At 44.3% G+C, this 16,988-nt stretch overlaps 1 protein-coding gene across 1 annotated transcript in view; it reads left to right on the top strand.

The window, feature by feature from the left end:
• LOC107112006 (eyes absent homolog 2-like) overlaps positions 1-16,988 on the top strand; it is a 124,389-nt gene that overhangs the window by 46,539 nt on the left and 60,862 nt on the right. The window contains exons 5-6 of the mRNA XM_015413066.1: positions 5,328-5,395; positions 9,072-9,249. Coding sequence (XP_015268552.1) covers positions 5,328-5,395; positions 9,072-9,249 — 246 coding nt within the window. The remainder of the gene's footprint in view (positions 1-5,327; positions 5,396-9,071; positions 9,250-16,988) is intronic.

Here is a 16,988-nt window from a genome sequence, read left to right as displayed (position 1 = left end):
ACAAGGGCTGCCAAGGTGGCTAACCTTTTAAAACTTACATGATAGAATACATTATAAAACCAGTAAAAGGCTGTGGTCACACACACTAAATAATCCACTTTCTATCCACTTTCAGTGCACTTCCCAACTGGATTTTTACTGTGTGAACAGGCAAAATCCAGTTGGAAAGTGCATTGAAAGTGGATTATTTAATGTGTGTGACCGCAGCAATCCTGCTCCCAAGCATACTTTATGAAAACAACTTCAAAAAGAGTTAGAAATGTATAAAATACATACAGTGGGCAAATCCAAAGCATTTTCTCTGATCAAAACGTTTGTCCTAGAAATCTATTATAGTAGTCTGATCCTGTGAGCCTGCAGAGTTTGCTCACCCCTATCTTCTTGAGAAACCTGTATAAGGGCCAAGAAGCGACAGTTAGAACCGGATATGGAACAACTGATTGGTTTAGCATAGGAAAAGGAGTACGACAAGGATGTATATTGTCACCTTGCTTATTTAATATATATGCAGAGTACATCATGCGAAATGCTGGCCTGGATGAATCACAAGCGGGAATTAAGATTGCTGGGGAAAAGATCAACAACCTCAGATATGCAGATGATACCACTCTAATGGCTGAAAGTGAAGAGGACCTAAAGAGCCTCTTGCTCAGGGTAAAAGAGGAGAGCGCAAAAGTGGGTTTGAAGCTTAACATCAAAAAAACTAAGATCATGGCATCCGGCCCCATCATTCCTTGGCAAATAGAAGGGGAAGTTGTGGAAGTAGTGACAGACTTCACGTTCCTGGGATCCCAGATCACCACAGACTGTGACAGCAGCCATGAAATTAAAAGACGCCTGCTCCTTGGGAGGAAAGCGATGGCGAACCTAAACAGCATGATAAAAAGTAGAGACATCACCCTGCCAACAAAAGTCCGCATGGTCAAAGCAATGGTATTCCCAGTAGTCATGTATGGCTGCGAGAGTTGGACTATAAGGAAGGCCGAGCGCCAAAGAATAGATTCTTTTGAACTATGGTGCTGGAGAAGACTCTTGAGAGTCCCTTGGACTGCAAGAAGATCAAATCAGTCAATCCTAAAAGAAATCAACCCTGACTGTTCCCTGGAAGGCCAGATAATGAAACTGAAGCTCAAATACTTTGGCCACCAAATGAGAAGGGAGCACTCACTGGAGAAGACCCTGATGCTGGGAAAGATTGAAGGACAAAGAAGACGGGGACAGCAAAGGATGAGATGGTTAGACAGTGTCATAGATGCAACGAATATGAAATTGTGCCAACTTCAGAGGACGGCGGAAGACAGGAGGGCCTGGCGGGAGCTGGTCCATGGGGTCGCGAAGAGTCGGACTCGACTGTGCGACTGAACAACGACATGCACTAGCTTACCATCCCATGTTACTGTAGCACTTTTTTTATTTGCAAGAGTGAATGTTATACCTACAATGGTTTTAGAGATTTTTGAATAGGCCCTACTCTGACAGAATCTGGCCTTTTGGCCTTAATAGGATAGATACTCCTTCCATTTTATTCCAAGTGTGACATGTTTTTCCCCGAAGGCATTCAGGGGATGGTTCTTCACTCCTCCATTTTATCTTCACATCAACCCTGTGAGATCGATTGGTCTTGTCCATTGAGTAACTATTTAGTGTGCAGAAGATACGTTAGAGAAAAACAAAGTAGTTTATTTTAGGAACTAACATAGTTGCATAGAGAGAGATAGGTAGCATCCGAACTACATGCTGGTGGGAGAGACAAAGAACTGAGATGAAGCAGAAAACAGCCTGTGAATTGCATTCTGGGGACAAAGGAAATGATATTTAGCCGAAGGAAGAAGGACCCTATCTGATCAGCATTCCATATATCGCCCCCTGTAGGAGCTTCTTTTCTTCTTGTGCACCAGACATTTCATTTCCCAACAGGTCTAGCCATGTGACTGATCCTAGATCACCTAGGGAGTTATGTATCCAGTGGAGATTTAAATTCAGGTGTCCCTAGTCAGTTCAATAAACTTTTGAACAGGAATCACCAAAGTTTCTTGAATAATTTTAGCAGTTGTGGGATGAATTATGAATTAAAAATTGGTTAAATGACGGAAAGCAGAGAGTGGTAATATATGGACCGTTCTCACAATGGAGGGAGGTGAACAGTGGGGTCTCCAAGGATTGGTTTTGGGACTGGTGTTACTTAATTTGTTAATAAATTCATTGAAATTGGGGGTGAGCAGTGTAGTGGCCAAGTTTGCTGATGATGCCAGATTATTCAGGATGGTGAAAAACAAAATGGATTGGGTGGTTTGACCTCATTTGAAGTACAATGTACAATTCTGGTTGCTGCTTCTGAAAAAGGATATTGCAGAGCTAGAGAAAAGTACAGAAGAGGCAGCCAGAATTACTGAGGGGACAGAGTACCTTTCCTGTGAGGAAAAGCTAAAGCAACTGGGACTTTTCAGTTTGGGGGGTGGGGGAGATGGCTAAGGGGGGGACATTAAAGATTATAAAATTATGCGGGTGATAGAGAAAGTGGACAGAGAAATTAAACTGGAATTTACTGCTGATGGGCAAAGCGATGACCGTGAGCATGGATGGCTTTAAAAACAGTCAGAGAAATTAATGGAAGATAGGTCCATCAATGACTGGTAGCAATGGTGACTAAAGGAACCTCCACAGCAAACCCCTTAATGCTAAGAAGCAACATCAAGAAACAGCATGAGAAAGCCTAGGCCCTGTTTGTTGGTCCTCCAGGGCAACTGGTTGGCTACTGTGTGAGACAGGTTGCTGAATAGATGAACCACTGAATTGACCACTGGATCCAGCGGGAGTCTTCTTCTGTTCTTATTCTCCCCGGCACCACACAGGCTGCACCAGTTTCAAGGGCTTGTTTCTGGAGGGGCACTTCTAGCAATGCCAACACTTTTTGCCTTAACATCTTTGAGCCTTGATTTTTGGGTTTTGAGTGCTGAATTCCTTCCTTGAGAGACAATTGGTGGGGCAGGGGGCTTGGGAATGCAAAGCTGTTAACATTTAGGTACTTTCTTTGATTCATCTCCTTGGCACAAATGCTTTTGAGTAGGGTTGGGTTGGAAGATACGCAACTGAAGCAGTTGCCAAGGTTGGCATCTCCAGGCAGGCTCCACGGTGAGAGATTATTAGCCCTTGACCTCTCTGTGCTTTAGTATTTTCCCCCCTCCTCTTTCTTTGTCTGAAATGCTTTTCAAGGCCAGATGTGGTGGCAAATTAGTTCTGGAAACAGATTCTCCTCCTAGGGTGGTTCCCCCCTCCTCCCCACTTTTGGCATGAGAGTTATTTCTCCCTGCATGTGCTTTTGTGACTGACTGCACTTGGCAGGCTGCAGTTTGTTCAGCTGTCCGTTCCCCTGCTTAATCTTAGGTCTTAAAATAAAAACAAACAAGCGGATATTCAGAGAAGGGACACAGCATGGAGACACTGAGAAGCATTTGTTCCTGTGCTCTGGCTAAATCTGCTCTCCGCTCGGTCCCATGTACTGGCTCTCCAACACAGTTGAAGAACCTGGCAATTCATAGGAGGAGAAACCGATATTGCAATTTTATGCAGAGTTACTCCAGCCTAAGCCCAATTGGAATTAATTACTTTAGGCTGCAGTAACTCAGGGTAGGATTGCACTGGGAATCTGGCATTTGACTCTTTGGGTTCCTTTTTTTAAAGAAAAGGGGAGGGGGCCTTAAGCTAATTCCTGCTCCATACTGGGTCATTTCAGCAGCTTGGCAGGGGCATGAATAACACATTTGCAGATGGTAGGTGCATTTGCCTTTACATGAAGTCCAGGAGCGATCAGAGGCTTGGTTGCCATGACCTCTCCTGTCTGCATGCTCTCTTCAGGTCTGTGCACAGCACGCTCCCATTTCTGGAGGGTCACAGATGGTACTTGTTCCCTGATACACGCGTGGCCACAATGTCTGAAGAGTACTTTGTCTAAAATACAGGATGGCAAGTAGATTTCACGAGGCAAGGACCTTGTACGCAATAATGAAGTTACAGAACTGAAGTCTACTGCTGTAAATGATTGTGTGTATTATCAAACCTTACTAAAAATACCTTGATAGTATGAAGAAAAAGACAGTACAGTTTAAGTATCTACAAATGTTAATACTTACTTGCATGGCTTGGGGGACAAAAGAAAGTTGCTGAGATAAGTAAGTACTCTTGATGGGGTTATCAGCTACAGTAAGGGAAGAGGAGGAGGAGGAGGAGATTGGATTTATACCCCGCCCTTCACTACTTGGAGTCTCAGAGTGCCATACAAACTCCTTTCCCTTCCTCTCCCCACAACAGACACCCTGTGAGGTAGGTGTGGCTGAGAGAGCTCCGAGAGAGCTGCCCTTTCAAGGACAGCTCTTGTCAGAGCTATGGCTTGCCCAAGGTCATCCAGCAGCTGCAAGTGGAGGAGTGGGGAATCAAACCGGGTTTGCCCTGACCTGGGTAGCCCAGGCTAGCCTGATTTCATCAGATTGGGGAAGCTAAGGTGCTTGGATGGGAGCCCACCAAGGAAGTCCAGGGTTGCTATGCAGAGGGAGGCAGTGGCAAACTACCTCTTGCCTTGAAAACTCTGCAAGGTCACCATAAGTTGGCTGAGACGTGATGAAAGGGGAGAGCTGTGTGCACATAAGTGGGTGGATGATTACGTTCACTGGCTGTGCCCCCAAACGCATTTGATATAACTTGTGAAAAGAGGTTATGTGGGTCGAAGTGATTATACAAAACCTAGATCCATTCATTTGGCTCTTGTTCCTAAGCTATACCAACCATGTCTTCAGTTGGACCACTGGGTGTAATTCTGACCCTTCTCTCCCCAGGCATTTTTTTCTCCACCTGGATTGACACTTGTAAACAATGAGTCAATATGGTGGAGACATATGGAATCCTGGTAACGAATTAGGTAATGAATCCTGGTAATGGACTCAACCAGTTCATCCTGCTATTCTGGGTGCCTGTGGCTGGCCATTTTACTACCCACTTTACCCACACTGTGAACATATGAAGGTATCTTATACTGAATCAGGTCATTGGTCCGTCTTGGTCAATACTGTTTACTCAGACTGGCAGGTCTTTCCCAAATCCCAACACCTATTCTAAGAGATCCTTTAACTGGAGATGCTGGGGAGGGAACCTGGGACCACCTACCTATCCAGCATGTGCTCTTGCACTGAGCAACGGTGCCTACTGTAATGTCAAATCCTTCTTCCCACCTTGACAGGATGATACAGAAGACCAAATTGTGCCTGGGTACTTCAGGGGTACTGATTTTTGGAATTCCATTACCTAAAGTTTCTAATTCTTTTCTCTTCTCTTAGGTACCTCAGGGATATACCAGGGACCCAATGGCCTGTCGAGTTCTGCTGGGTTCAGCACAATGCATCAGGTACAAATTGAAACTTCTGCGTAGACGACCGTTGATACTTGTCCCTGATGGTCATACATCACTATGACGTTGGGGGGGGGGGGGAATTCTCTTATACTAAATTGTGGAATGAGTAATCAGAACCCCAGCTGTATTTGCTCCTGATGGAAGGTCAAGTTTTCACTTGCAAGGTGCCAAAGAGCCAAATTTCCATGTCAATAAATTCGAAGGCATGGCCAACAAGCCTCTGATCCATAGCTGGGAATATTACTGGTGAATTGGTTTGTGGAGGGAAATGGAGAATAAGCCCTCAGTTCTTATTGCCCCAAACAAGGGAGGGGGCTTCCTTCTGCAATCCCAGAAATAGTGGTACCCAGCCGCATTCCCTTTTGTCCTGGAAGCTCGAGAGGGCTGATACGGACCTGTCCCTCAGATCACAAAGAGGAGGGGTGATCCTCAAAGTAGGAGTTAACTCTCGCTAGCATTTGTTTTATTTTTAAAAAACTAACCAAACTTTCTATATGTTCCTCTTGCTATAAAACACTTCCTACCTATCTGTGCTTCTTGCTTGAATTAGACTCATAGAAGCCAAAGGGTTTGATTTCTAGGGAAGAGGGACTGCTTTGCAAAAAGATACTCTAACCCGGGGTCCTCAGTGTGGTGACTGTGGGCCCGCCACCACCTTTCCAGGTGCCCGCCAAGTGCTTTAAGAAAGTGGGTGGGGCCAGGAGAAGCTTTTGCCCAGCAAGGCTTCTGATTGATCAATGGAGATTTCATTGGCTGTGCAGATTTTAAAAAATGTTGCTTTGGCAGCAGCTGTACCACAAAAAGCCATTTTGTGACAGCCATTTAGTAGCTGTGCCCACCACACTGTGTCAGAATTCCAAAGGTTGGAGGCCCCTGCTCTAACTTCACATTAATCCTAGGATCGCTCCGAAAACATGCACAGGCATTGACACTTTTGTGAAGATTAGTTCGGTCTCTAGTTGAGAGGGAGAGAAGCCCAGAAAGGAGAGGTAGTGAGAAACTGGGAAGAATTAGCTCAACTCCTCTCCCTCATGCACACCTACCATAGGTGCACCCAAGACCAACTGCTCCAGGTTTATACAGGGAGAATAACCATCGGAATTTATCAGATGTTGGTGGTACAGTGGTACTGATCTAGCTGGTGTACAAAGATAGTCTGTCACGAATCCCGTCTTCTTAGAGCACAACTTCTTCACCCAAAGAGTAATTAACATGTAGGATTCACTGCTGCAGGGAGTGGAGGCGGCTATAAGCATAGACAACTTCAAGAGTTTATTGAATAAATATATGGAGTAGAGGTCCACGTTAGGCACAAGGTACAGATGGAATACTCTGTCTGGGGCAGTGATGCTCTGTATTCTTGATGCTTGGGGGGCAACAGTGGAAGGGCTTCTGGAGTTCTGGCCCCGCTGGTGGACCTCCTGATGGCACCTGGTTTTTTGCCACTGTGTGACACAGAGTGTTGGACTGGATGGGCCATTGGCCTTATCCAACATGGCTTCTCTTATGTTCTTATGCTGCAGGGGCCCATTCCTTCACCACACAGGGGGAGGAGACATCTCCATGGTAACAAGTAGGATTGCCCCCCTGAAGTATTTTTAAAGGATGATAGTTCCTGCTGTAAAATGGGTGCGGTGTCCACTGGAACGCCAAATCATCTAGTTGTGCCCTTCATGCCTTAGTTGAAGCGCCAAATCCAGCAGCGGCAGGTGAAAGAGAATGAGCTGCGTGCCTGACAGGGCAAGATCCGTAAAATGCTTAACATCTGATTATTTTTTTTCAAAAATAGCCTTTATCTAAAGCTACTCACAGAGCTCAGCAGGTTGGCAAGGGACTTTCAAAACAATTTTGCTTTTTTCCCCTTCTCTTCCTCCTTCTACCGATCTTGGCCCTGGCTCAGGTCTTGGGTTGTATTGCTGAAAACATTTCAGAATCCTTATGGGGAGCCTACAGTATCGTATGAGCCACTTTATATATTTTCCCTCTGAAAACGAGCAGTTTCCATCGTCTTGCAGGAAGCTCCTTCTTCTTCCCCTTCCAGCCTTGGCTTTAGCTAACAAATATTGAATATACCATCTAAAATGTCACGTGGAGACCCCCGTGAATATGAAGCTGTTGGAATGAGCTTGTTCTCTTCCTTCTTTGGATGCACACCTGTTTGTGAACTTCACGTTTCGCATATGCGAGCACCATATATGTGTGTGGATACATTACATGCAGAAATACTATATGAGAATGCTTGCCAGTAAAAGTTGCTGTTGACCAACTATGAAGTGAGCCTCTCCTTTTTTTCCCTCAGTAGAAATACTGAAATGGACTCTCAGAGCAATAAGACTCTATGGTACATATGAAACTACAAAAATACTTCCTAAATTCTGTTTCTAATAAGTTTGGACAGCAGCTTCCCATCGGGATGTTAGAATGGGGAGAGACTATAGCTTAAGTGATAATGTGTGTGTCAAATAACAGAGCTGGAAAAGTAGTAGAAAAGAGCAAGAGTCCAGTAGCACCTTGAAGACTAACAAAATTTGTGGCAGGGTATGAGTTGTGACTCACGAAAGCTCATACTGTGCCACAGATTTTGTTAGTCTTTAAGGTGCCACTGGACTCTTGCTCTTTTCTACTGCTACAGACAGACTAACACGTCTACCCATCTTGACCTGGAAAATTCCTCTATCTAGACTCTAAGCATGCTGCTGTTAGATGCAAATTATGGTTTGATGCAGGTTTGCAAAACAGTGACTTTGTTCAGACCTCTGCGGACAGCGTTTCAATGCAGGCTCTACGTCCCTCTTTTCCTGTCCTCCTTTGTAAGTTGCAGCAAATTATGTAACATTTTGTGTCTTTTGAAAACCATCCTACACTAGGATTTTTTTTAAAAAGCAACCAGAATCCTGATTCAGTAGAAAAGAGCAAGAGTTCATTAGCACCTTAAAGACTAACAAAATTTGTGGCAGGATATGAGCTTCCATGAGTCACTGCTCACTTCTTCCAAACCCTGATTGTATGTCTAGTCAAGCAGCTATTTGTCTTTCAGGAGCTGGATGTAGAACCTGAGTGAAAACATGAAAGAAGGATGAAATTACTGGTGACTTCTTAGCAGAGCGTATTGCAGCTTTGGTTCAATGCAATTAAGATGCACACGCCATTTCCACAGTGGTGCAGCAGTGCAGTGCTTTAGAAGAAACAAATGCGGAATGCTCTACACCCTTTGAGTGTACCAAATGGGACTCGCTAGATCACTGAGCAAGTTATTGTTTTGCTCTTCCACTTTCCAGTCTTCGACCTTGTAAGCAGAATGAACTCCACAGACATAAATGACATAGGACTGGATCCTATGAATGAGTTCCGTGTCCTCTTGACAGTGTGCTTCCTCTTCTGCTAAAATTTCCATTTGCTCATGGCTCCACTGAAAACCATTGATCTTGCGGAAGAGGACACACACTTTGCAGCAGAACCTATGTACTGTGCATGTAACTCATTCATAGGATCCAAGCCATTAAATCTACGGAGTGTATTTGAGCACAGTAGTGCAAAATATTAATAAGCCTGGCACATGCCAATAATACCTTGTTGCATAGTTGCCCGTTATGCTTTCTGTTTAAGTGTTGGGTACGGCAAGGCCTTGGCTTCTTTGGAACAATTAGAGTTGCTGTCTCTTCTTTCAAAGGAGTACTCTTCGTATCCCGGCTTCACCCAAAGCCAGTATTCACAGTATTACAGTTCCTCCTACAACTCTTCGTACATGTCTGCAAACAGCATCAGTCCGTCAGCCATCCCGACGTCTGCTTATTCACTCCAAGAGTCGCCGCACAACATCAACAGTCAGAGCACCGAATCACTTTCTGGTAGGTGACTCAAGTAATTGCTGACATTCCTTTTCTCCATGTGGCAACTGCAGCTCTGGGCCAGGTTTTGTTTCAGTTGCCCATCATATTTTCAGTGCCAGCCAGTGTTTAGCCCTGGGGCTAGTAAAACAGTAACCTAGTACCTCGTATAGGGTATGCTTGCCTTATTGCTCGCTGACTCCAGCCAGATCCTACATATTTAGGATAAAGTGGTAGAAATTCCAGGTCAGAGCCCCCAATTTTAAGAAGTATTCAGATGCTGCCCCATCCCCCTGTCCCCTAGGAACTAGCCATTGGCATTACGGATTTAAATAAGACAACACTGTTGTCTGCCTTATGTGTGCATAATGTATCCTTATGTATCCTCTCACTAGGATAATATATGTTTTAAGCCCCAGATATTATACTCTATGGTACGCTTTGTGCACCAGCTATCACCTTCAGCTTGCCATCTCCAGGGTGTTCCCTCACTGAAGGTGACCCACCTGCTGTTGACAAGGGCCTGTGCTTTCTCTGGGGTCACTATGAACCAGGCTCTCTGAGGAGGTGAGGGGGGCACCAACCTTGAACATAAGAACATAAGAAGAGCCGCGCTGGATCAAACCAGTGGTCCATCTAGTCCAGCATCCTGTCTCACACAGTGGCCAACCAGTTCCTCTCGAGGACCAACAACAGGGCATATAGGCTGAGCTCTTCCCCTGATGTTGCTTCCTGGCTTTGGGATTCAGAGGTTTAGTAGTGCCTCTGAATGTGGAGGTTCACCTCAGTCACTATGGCTAGCAGCCATTGATAGACTCATCCTCCATGAATTTATTTATTTATTCATTCGATTTATACCCCACCCTCCCTCTGGCAGCAAATTCCACATTTTAATCACTCTCTGCATAAAGTAGTATTTCCTTTTGTGCGTCCTGAACCTATTGCCTATCAGCTTCATTGGAAGCCCTCAAGTTCTAGTATTTTGGGAGTGGGAGAGTTTGCCTTTTTCACCGCTGTAGCACACTGGGCTGACACTTTCATTAAGCTATCCACTATGACTCCAAGATCTTTTCCCCTCTCAGTCTTAGCAAATTCAATTCCCATTAGCCTATACCTAGAGCTGGGATTTTTTGTTCCAATGTGCATCACCTTACACTTACGAACATTGAACTTCGTTTGCCACATTGTCACCCACTCACCCAGTTTGTGGAGGCCCTCTTGGAGCTCTTCACAGTCAGCCTTGGTTTTCACCATCCTGAATTTTGTACCGTGCGCAAACATGGCCACTACAGTACTCACCCCTACTTCCAGATCATCTCCCTTATATATAAAAGCCGAATGGTGGTGGCACTTCTCTAGAACATTCCACACGCTCCGGAATTGGTTGGCGCCCTGGTGTGTCACTCAGAATCTGTCCCTATCCACTGGCTGCATTGCTTGAGTCTTGCCTCCAACATTCTAAACAGTTTGCTGTTCCCCCCCCCCATAGCCAGTCAGAACACAGAGGTTATTTGCATATGCAGTGTCATTGGCCTTTGCCTCGGAACACAGAGGTCATTTGCATATGCGACTTGATTGGCTTTTGCCTCTAACATTCTGAACGGTTTGCTGTTCTGAGGTAAAATGTGTCCAATCTCCAGGTGAGGACTGGAGATCACTCAGAATTACAACTGCTTTCCAGATGGCAGAGATCAGTTCCCCTGGAGAAAATGGTGGGCTCTGTATCCTTATATGCTGCTGAGATGGCCCCCGTATGACAGCCAATGTGACGTAGCAGTCAGGGCTTCCGAGCATGGGAGAGGTTGCAGGTGTGTGTGGGGTGGAAAGCTGAAGAGTGAGGGGGAAATAAAGGTAGGTTGATAATTGGCTGGGCAGGAGATAGGGTTGCCAACTCCAGGTGGGAAATTTCTTGAGATTTGAGGGATGGAGCCTGGAGAGGGTGAGGTTTCAGGAGGCGTGGGACCTCGGACAGGTACAAAGCCATAAACTCCACCCTCCAAACCAACCATTCCCTTCTGGGGAACCATCATTGCCAATCTCCAGGTGAGGGCTGGAGATCACTCAAAATTACAACTGTTCTTTAAGTAGCAGAGATCAGTTCCTCTGGAGAAAATGGTGGACTCAGTGTCATTATACCCTGCTGAGTGTCCAAGGCCTGGGCACCCGCCCAGAGCCTCCTTCTAGAGATCGTTGTATTTATTTCCACAACAGGCCTTTTCCCTAGTTTATGAATAAATTAAATAGTACCAGCCCCAGTACTGATCCTTGTGGGACCCCACTGCTTACTTCCCTCCATTGTGACAACTGTCTCTTTGCTTCCTGTTATTTAGCCAGTTTTTAATCCATAATTGAACCCATCCCCTTATCCCATGGCTGCTAAGTTTACTCAGGAGTCTTTGGTGAGGTACCTTGTCCAAAGCCTTTTGAAAGTCCAAGTATATAATGTCTGCTGGGTCACCTTAGTCTACATGCTTGTTCGCGTTCTCAAAGAACTCCAAAAGGCTGGTGAGGCAAGACTTCCCTTTGCAGAAGCCATGCTGATTTTCCTTCAGCAGGCTTTGTCCCTTTGTGTGCCTAACAAGTCTATCTTTGATTACAGTTTCTACTAATTTGCCTGGGAAAGATGTTAGGCTGACTGGCCTATAATTTCCTGGTTCCCTTCTGGATCCTTTTTTAAAAATTGCTCCTCTCCAGTCTTCTGGTACATTGGCTGAATTTAGTGATGTTACATATGCGGGTTAGTAGATCAACGGTATCACATTTGTTCCTTAAGAACTCTTGGGTGTATGCCATCAGGACTTTGGAGACTCTTAGGAGGCTCTATAAGGGAATTTGGTTTACTACAGGTTTTAATTGAGTGTAGCTAAGCATGGTCAGCCCTGGTTAGTACTTGGATAGCTGACCTTTTGCAAAGGAATTTCAGGAGCAGACTGGAAAGTGAAATTGCTGAATTACAAGTTATTACAATGCTCAGAACAATAAAATCCCCAGGACTTAACAGGGATATTGGTTTGTTATTTTACTACATATGCTAATCTCATTTGGTCCTTACATCTATATTCTCAACAAGAAGGGCTATGCATCCTCTTTATTTTATTGCATTTTTTATTTGGAATAGTAGATTGGAATAGTGATTAAGGAATCATACATAGTGATGTAATTTGGAATAGTAGTTTGGTCCAATGTTCCCTCTAAGCTGTGGAATCTTGCGAGCAAAAATTCTACTTTGTGAGCTGCTGGCATTCAAGTTGGGAGCGAGCGATTTGACTACTGCATAAATTAGCTTGCTCTGGAGCCATCCTTCCTGAGTGAAGACAAAAATGGGTGAGCCGGAGGCTAAAAAACTGTGAGCTAGTTCACGCGAACTCAGCTTAGAGGGAACACTGGTTTGGTCTGGAGACATAGGAGACATAACACTACACAACCAATCACCACACCTTAAAGGAAAGGATGCTGTTAGTTACCTCCATACTTGAGAGGAGACAGATGGAGCAGAACAACAGGGTCTCAGTTAATTACTCTCAGCATCCCACAATTAAGAAGGGTACATTTACACATCAATCTCCAATTCTGATATATTTATTTGTCTCACCAAGTCGTGTCCCCCCCACCCCCAGCTGGAATTAAACCCAAAAAAATGGTGGACGTAAAAACTAAGCGTTATTTCAGTTTGGCCCTTGCATCTGTAAAACACCTTTTATTATGCTTATGCTAATTTGCTGCTCACCTCTACCTATCTGTATGGACTGGTAACTTCTATTTCAATGTATCTGAAGAAGTGTGCATGCACAGGAAAGCTTATACCAACTTTTCTGGTCTTAAAGATGCCACTGGACTCTAATTTTGTGCTGTTGCTTCAGACCAACACAGCTACCCACCTGAATCTGTTCTGTTCTTGTTTCTGAATCAGAGTGCCTACGTGCCACAAAACATCTCAGCGAAACTAATAAAACAACAGCCCTGCTAATACTTAATCCCAGATGTATTTTTTAACATGTGGCTGTCTAATTCTAAGGGCAGAAAATATAAACTTTACTGCAAACAATGTAACTCACCTACTGTTACCAACCAAAAGATATAAGAGATGAAAGTCATGTGAAGGGATGGGTGACCACCAAGGAAGTCCGGGGTCGCTGTGCAGAGGCAGGCAATGGCAAACCACCTCTGCATGTCTCTTGCCTTGAAAACCCTACGGGGTCACCGTAAATCGGCTGTGACTTGACGACATTTTCCACTACCAAGTGGCTGGCATTTTATTTGGTTGGGGGTTAATTGGGATTTTATTGGTACTTGGATGTTTTTAATTAGGCATTGTAAGCAGCCTTGAGCCATGGGAAAAGCAGAGTTATCAATGTCCTCTAAGGCAGCGGTTCCCAAAATTTTTGGTATGGTGACCCACAGATTTACTTGATGTGGTGACCAATCCACAGCAGGCCCATAGTTGACACCTAGGCAAAATATAACCTTGGCATACATCTAGTTCAGCATTCCATTTTCTACAAGAAGAAGAAGAAGAGATTGGATTTTTATCCCGCCCTTCACTCGGAGTCTCAGAGCGGCTTACAATCTCCTTTCCCTCCCCCTCCCCACAACAGACACCCTGTGAGGTAGGTGGGGCTGAGAGAGCTCTTTTGAGAACAGCTCTAACTGTGGCTTGCCCAAGGTCACATCAGCAGCTGCAAGTGGAGGAGTGGGGAATCAAACCCGGTTCTCCCAGATTAGAGTCCGCACACTTAACCACTACACCAAACAGTGGCAAACCAGATGTTTTTGAGAAACCAATAAATATCACTCAAAGAGCGCAGCATCCCTCCTCACTATGAACCCCAAGCAAGTAGCATTCCAACATACACAGCCTTTGCATATGGAGGTTACATTCCAGCCTTTGACTACCCTCTCCTTCTCCATTACGCTCTCTAATCCCCCCTCTAAGATTCTCACTTGTTCTAGTGACCCATCAGGACACATTTTACTTGATCAAGATGTATATGCAGTGAAGAAACTGCATATACTGTTTCCAGGGTATATGGATACTGGAAACAAGATACTGTTTCCAGGGTCAGATCTTGGTTTCCAAGATACAGTACAGAGCAATGGAAAGGGCAGGGGTGGCCATTAGGGAGGGCTGGCCCACGACCCACTTGCAGAGGCTCTGTGACCCACTTTTGGAACCCAGCCCACAGGTTGGAAAACACTGCTCTAAGGATAGCTGGGCATCTTGTAAGCCCATTTGTCTTCCTCCTGTCCAGCTCCACTTTATATCTGTGACGGAAGTGAAGCAAACAGCATTGTAACACCAAGTTCTATGTAGCCGAGGGTTCGCTCCTGTACGCTGCTCTCTGATGGCAACATTCCCATACAACATGGGGTTGTGACAGCTGGGTCATTATGAGTAACTTTTTTTTGTCTTCATACTCTGAGGTGTACCCCCTTTTTGTAAGGGTCCACTCCTGTCCCCTGTGGGTGCACATCAGCTACCCATGTGGCTGATGTGGGGAATGTGGGAAGCTATTAGAGCTTTCAGAGTCAAGATCATGAGGGATGAGAGAAGCAAGTACTAAGTGTAGAGGTGAGAGAAATAACACAGGTCTCAGGCTTAGAAGAATTGGACGAGGAAAATCAAATCTAACAGAAGGAGCAGGAGGCCTGGGCAAAACTGAAGCAGCAGAATTAAAAAGACAAATGTTTGAGATAAAGAACAAAACAAGCTGAGAGAAACCCCCCCCCCCCCCGGTTGTTGGGTTTTTTTACAGATAAGACAGCTACTTATAAAAATCTAGTCTTAGGAGAAATTTAAGAAGAATTCAAACTAATTGAGGGCTTTTGTTAAAGCTACTGGTTACAGGTTAAGCATTGAAATGAGCTCCCTTTTAAAATAAGAGAAACCATCGGTACTTTTCAGAGTGATTCAGGATTTCTTAGAGTGCATTGCTTTTAAACTCTGGGATATCAAGTAATGTTATCTTTTTTATGTCCTCTTGGAGTATAGTCTTCAGTATCACTTCCCCAGTGAAATGTTCATTGGCAGGCAGTGTCATTTATGTAAAATTCCACATTGTTTGTGGATGATCACTGTATGTACGCCCACAGTGGGGTATGCTCACTTATGGAAGAAAACCTGCACATCTGCTGTTACTCAAAAAGAAAAATAAACTAATATTGGCTTTTGAAAAGGGGGGGGGAGGCTGTTCTGAAAGTACTTGGAGGATTTTCTGCCTTCGATGTTATCTCAGTCTGAGATTTTGAACAGTTTTCCCATGGAGGAACAAGGCAGATTCCTTTTTAAAGCACTGAGCTACTGGAGAGGTTGGGAGGCCACATATAAAATTGAGGTCAATGGCTAGCTAAAGAGGTTTATGAAAATGAATCCTTTCCTTGTTGGTCTTATCTACAATATACTATTTATGATCCTCCCCACCTTATATTTAACTGTCCATTCTCCAACAAGGACCCAAAGCAGATAGCAACAGTGTTCCCTCTAAGCTGAGTTAGTGCAAGCTAGCTCACAGTTTTTAAGCCTCCGGCTCACAGATTTTTGTCTTAATTCAGGAAGGATGGCTCCAGAGCAAACTAATTTATGCAGTAGCCAAATCGCTCACTCACAACTTTAATTCTAGTAGCTCACAAAGTAGAATTTTTGCTCACAAGACTCCACAGCTTAGAGGGAGCATTGGTAGCAAATGTTTTGACACACTTCCAAAGGTTTCAAAATGGTTAAACCTCCTGCTCTCTGTTAAACAATTCGGCTAAATTGCAACCTCAGTTCTAAGAGCATTTATTTGGAAATGAGCACTGTTGATTTCAGTGGGAACTGAATGCCAAGTGAAGGTGCTTAAGGCGAGAATGTACATTTTCTAGGGACTATGTTATAGGTTGTTAAAATTCCATATGATTTTTTAATTAAATTTCCGAGATCAAAATGTCATCCAACTTTTAAAACATCTCGGTTTTCATTGGTCGAAAGGGGGGGGGGAGAGCAACAAGCCTTTTTATGTTCTGGGGCACAATTTAAAAGGGAATATGACAGAATGTTAAAAGATCTAGATAAACTATGCCCTGAGGATGTTGTAAACACATACAATAATGTGTGTGTGTGTGTGCATGTGTGTTTTAAGCAGCTCTGAATATAATTCTACTGAAAAATTAGTGGCTCTCTTTAAAAAGCAATGTGCTTTTTTTTTAAAAAAAAAAGTGACTGTCTTATGGAATTAGGGTTGGATACAGCGATCCACTTGCACAAGGATTGCAGCTCCTCTGTGTGCAGTTCTGGGCACCACACCTTAAAAAGGATATTATAGCTTTGGGAAAAGTGCAGAAAAGGGCAACTCGAATGATAAAAGGGTTGGAACACTTTCCCTATGAGGAAAGGTTAAGGCGCTTAGGGCTCTTTAGCTTGGAGAAACGACGACTGAGGGGTGACATGATTGAGGTTTATAAGATTATGCATGGGAAAGAGCAGGTAGAGAAAGAGGTACTTTTCTCCCTTTCTCACAATACAAGAACTCGTGGGAACTCCATGAAATTGCTGAGCGGTCGGGTTAGAACGGATAAAAGAAAGTACTTCTTCACCCAAAGAGTGATTAACACATGGAATTCACTGCCACAGGAAGTGGTGGCGGCTACAAGCATGGACGGCTTCAAAAGGGAATTAGATAAGCATATGGAGCAGAGGTCCATCAGTGGATATTAGCCACAAGGTATAGATAGGGGCTCTGGGGCAAGTGATGCTCTGTCATCTTGGTGCTTGGGGGGGTCAACAG

The sequence above is a fragment of the Gekko japonicus genome, unplaced genomic scaffold (genome assembly GCF_001447785.1).
Source record: "Gekko japonicus isolate JY-2015 unplaced genomic scaffold, Gekko_japonicus_V1.1 scaffold898, whole genome shotgun sequence".
NCBI classification, from domain to species: domain Eukaryota; kingdom Metazoa; phylum Chordata; class Lepidosauria; order Squamata; family Gekkonidae; genus Gekko; species Gekko japonicus.
The sequence above is the reverse complement of the archived record's forward strand: the minus strand, read 5'-3'. Positions and strand labels throughout refer to the sequence as shown.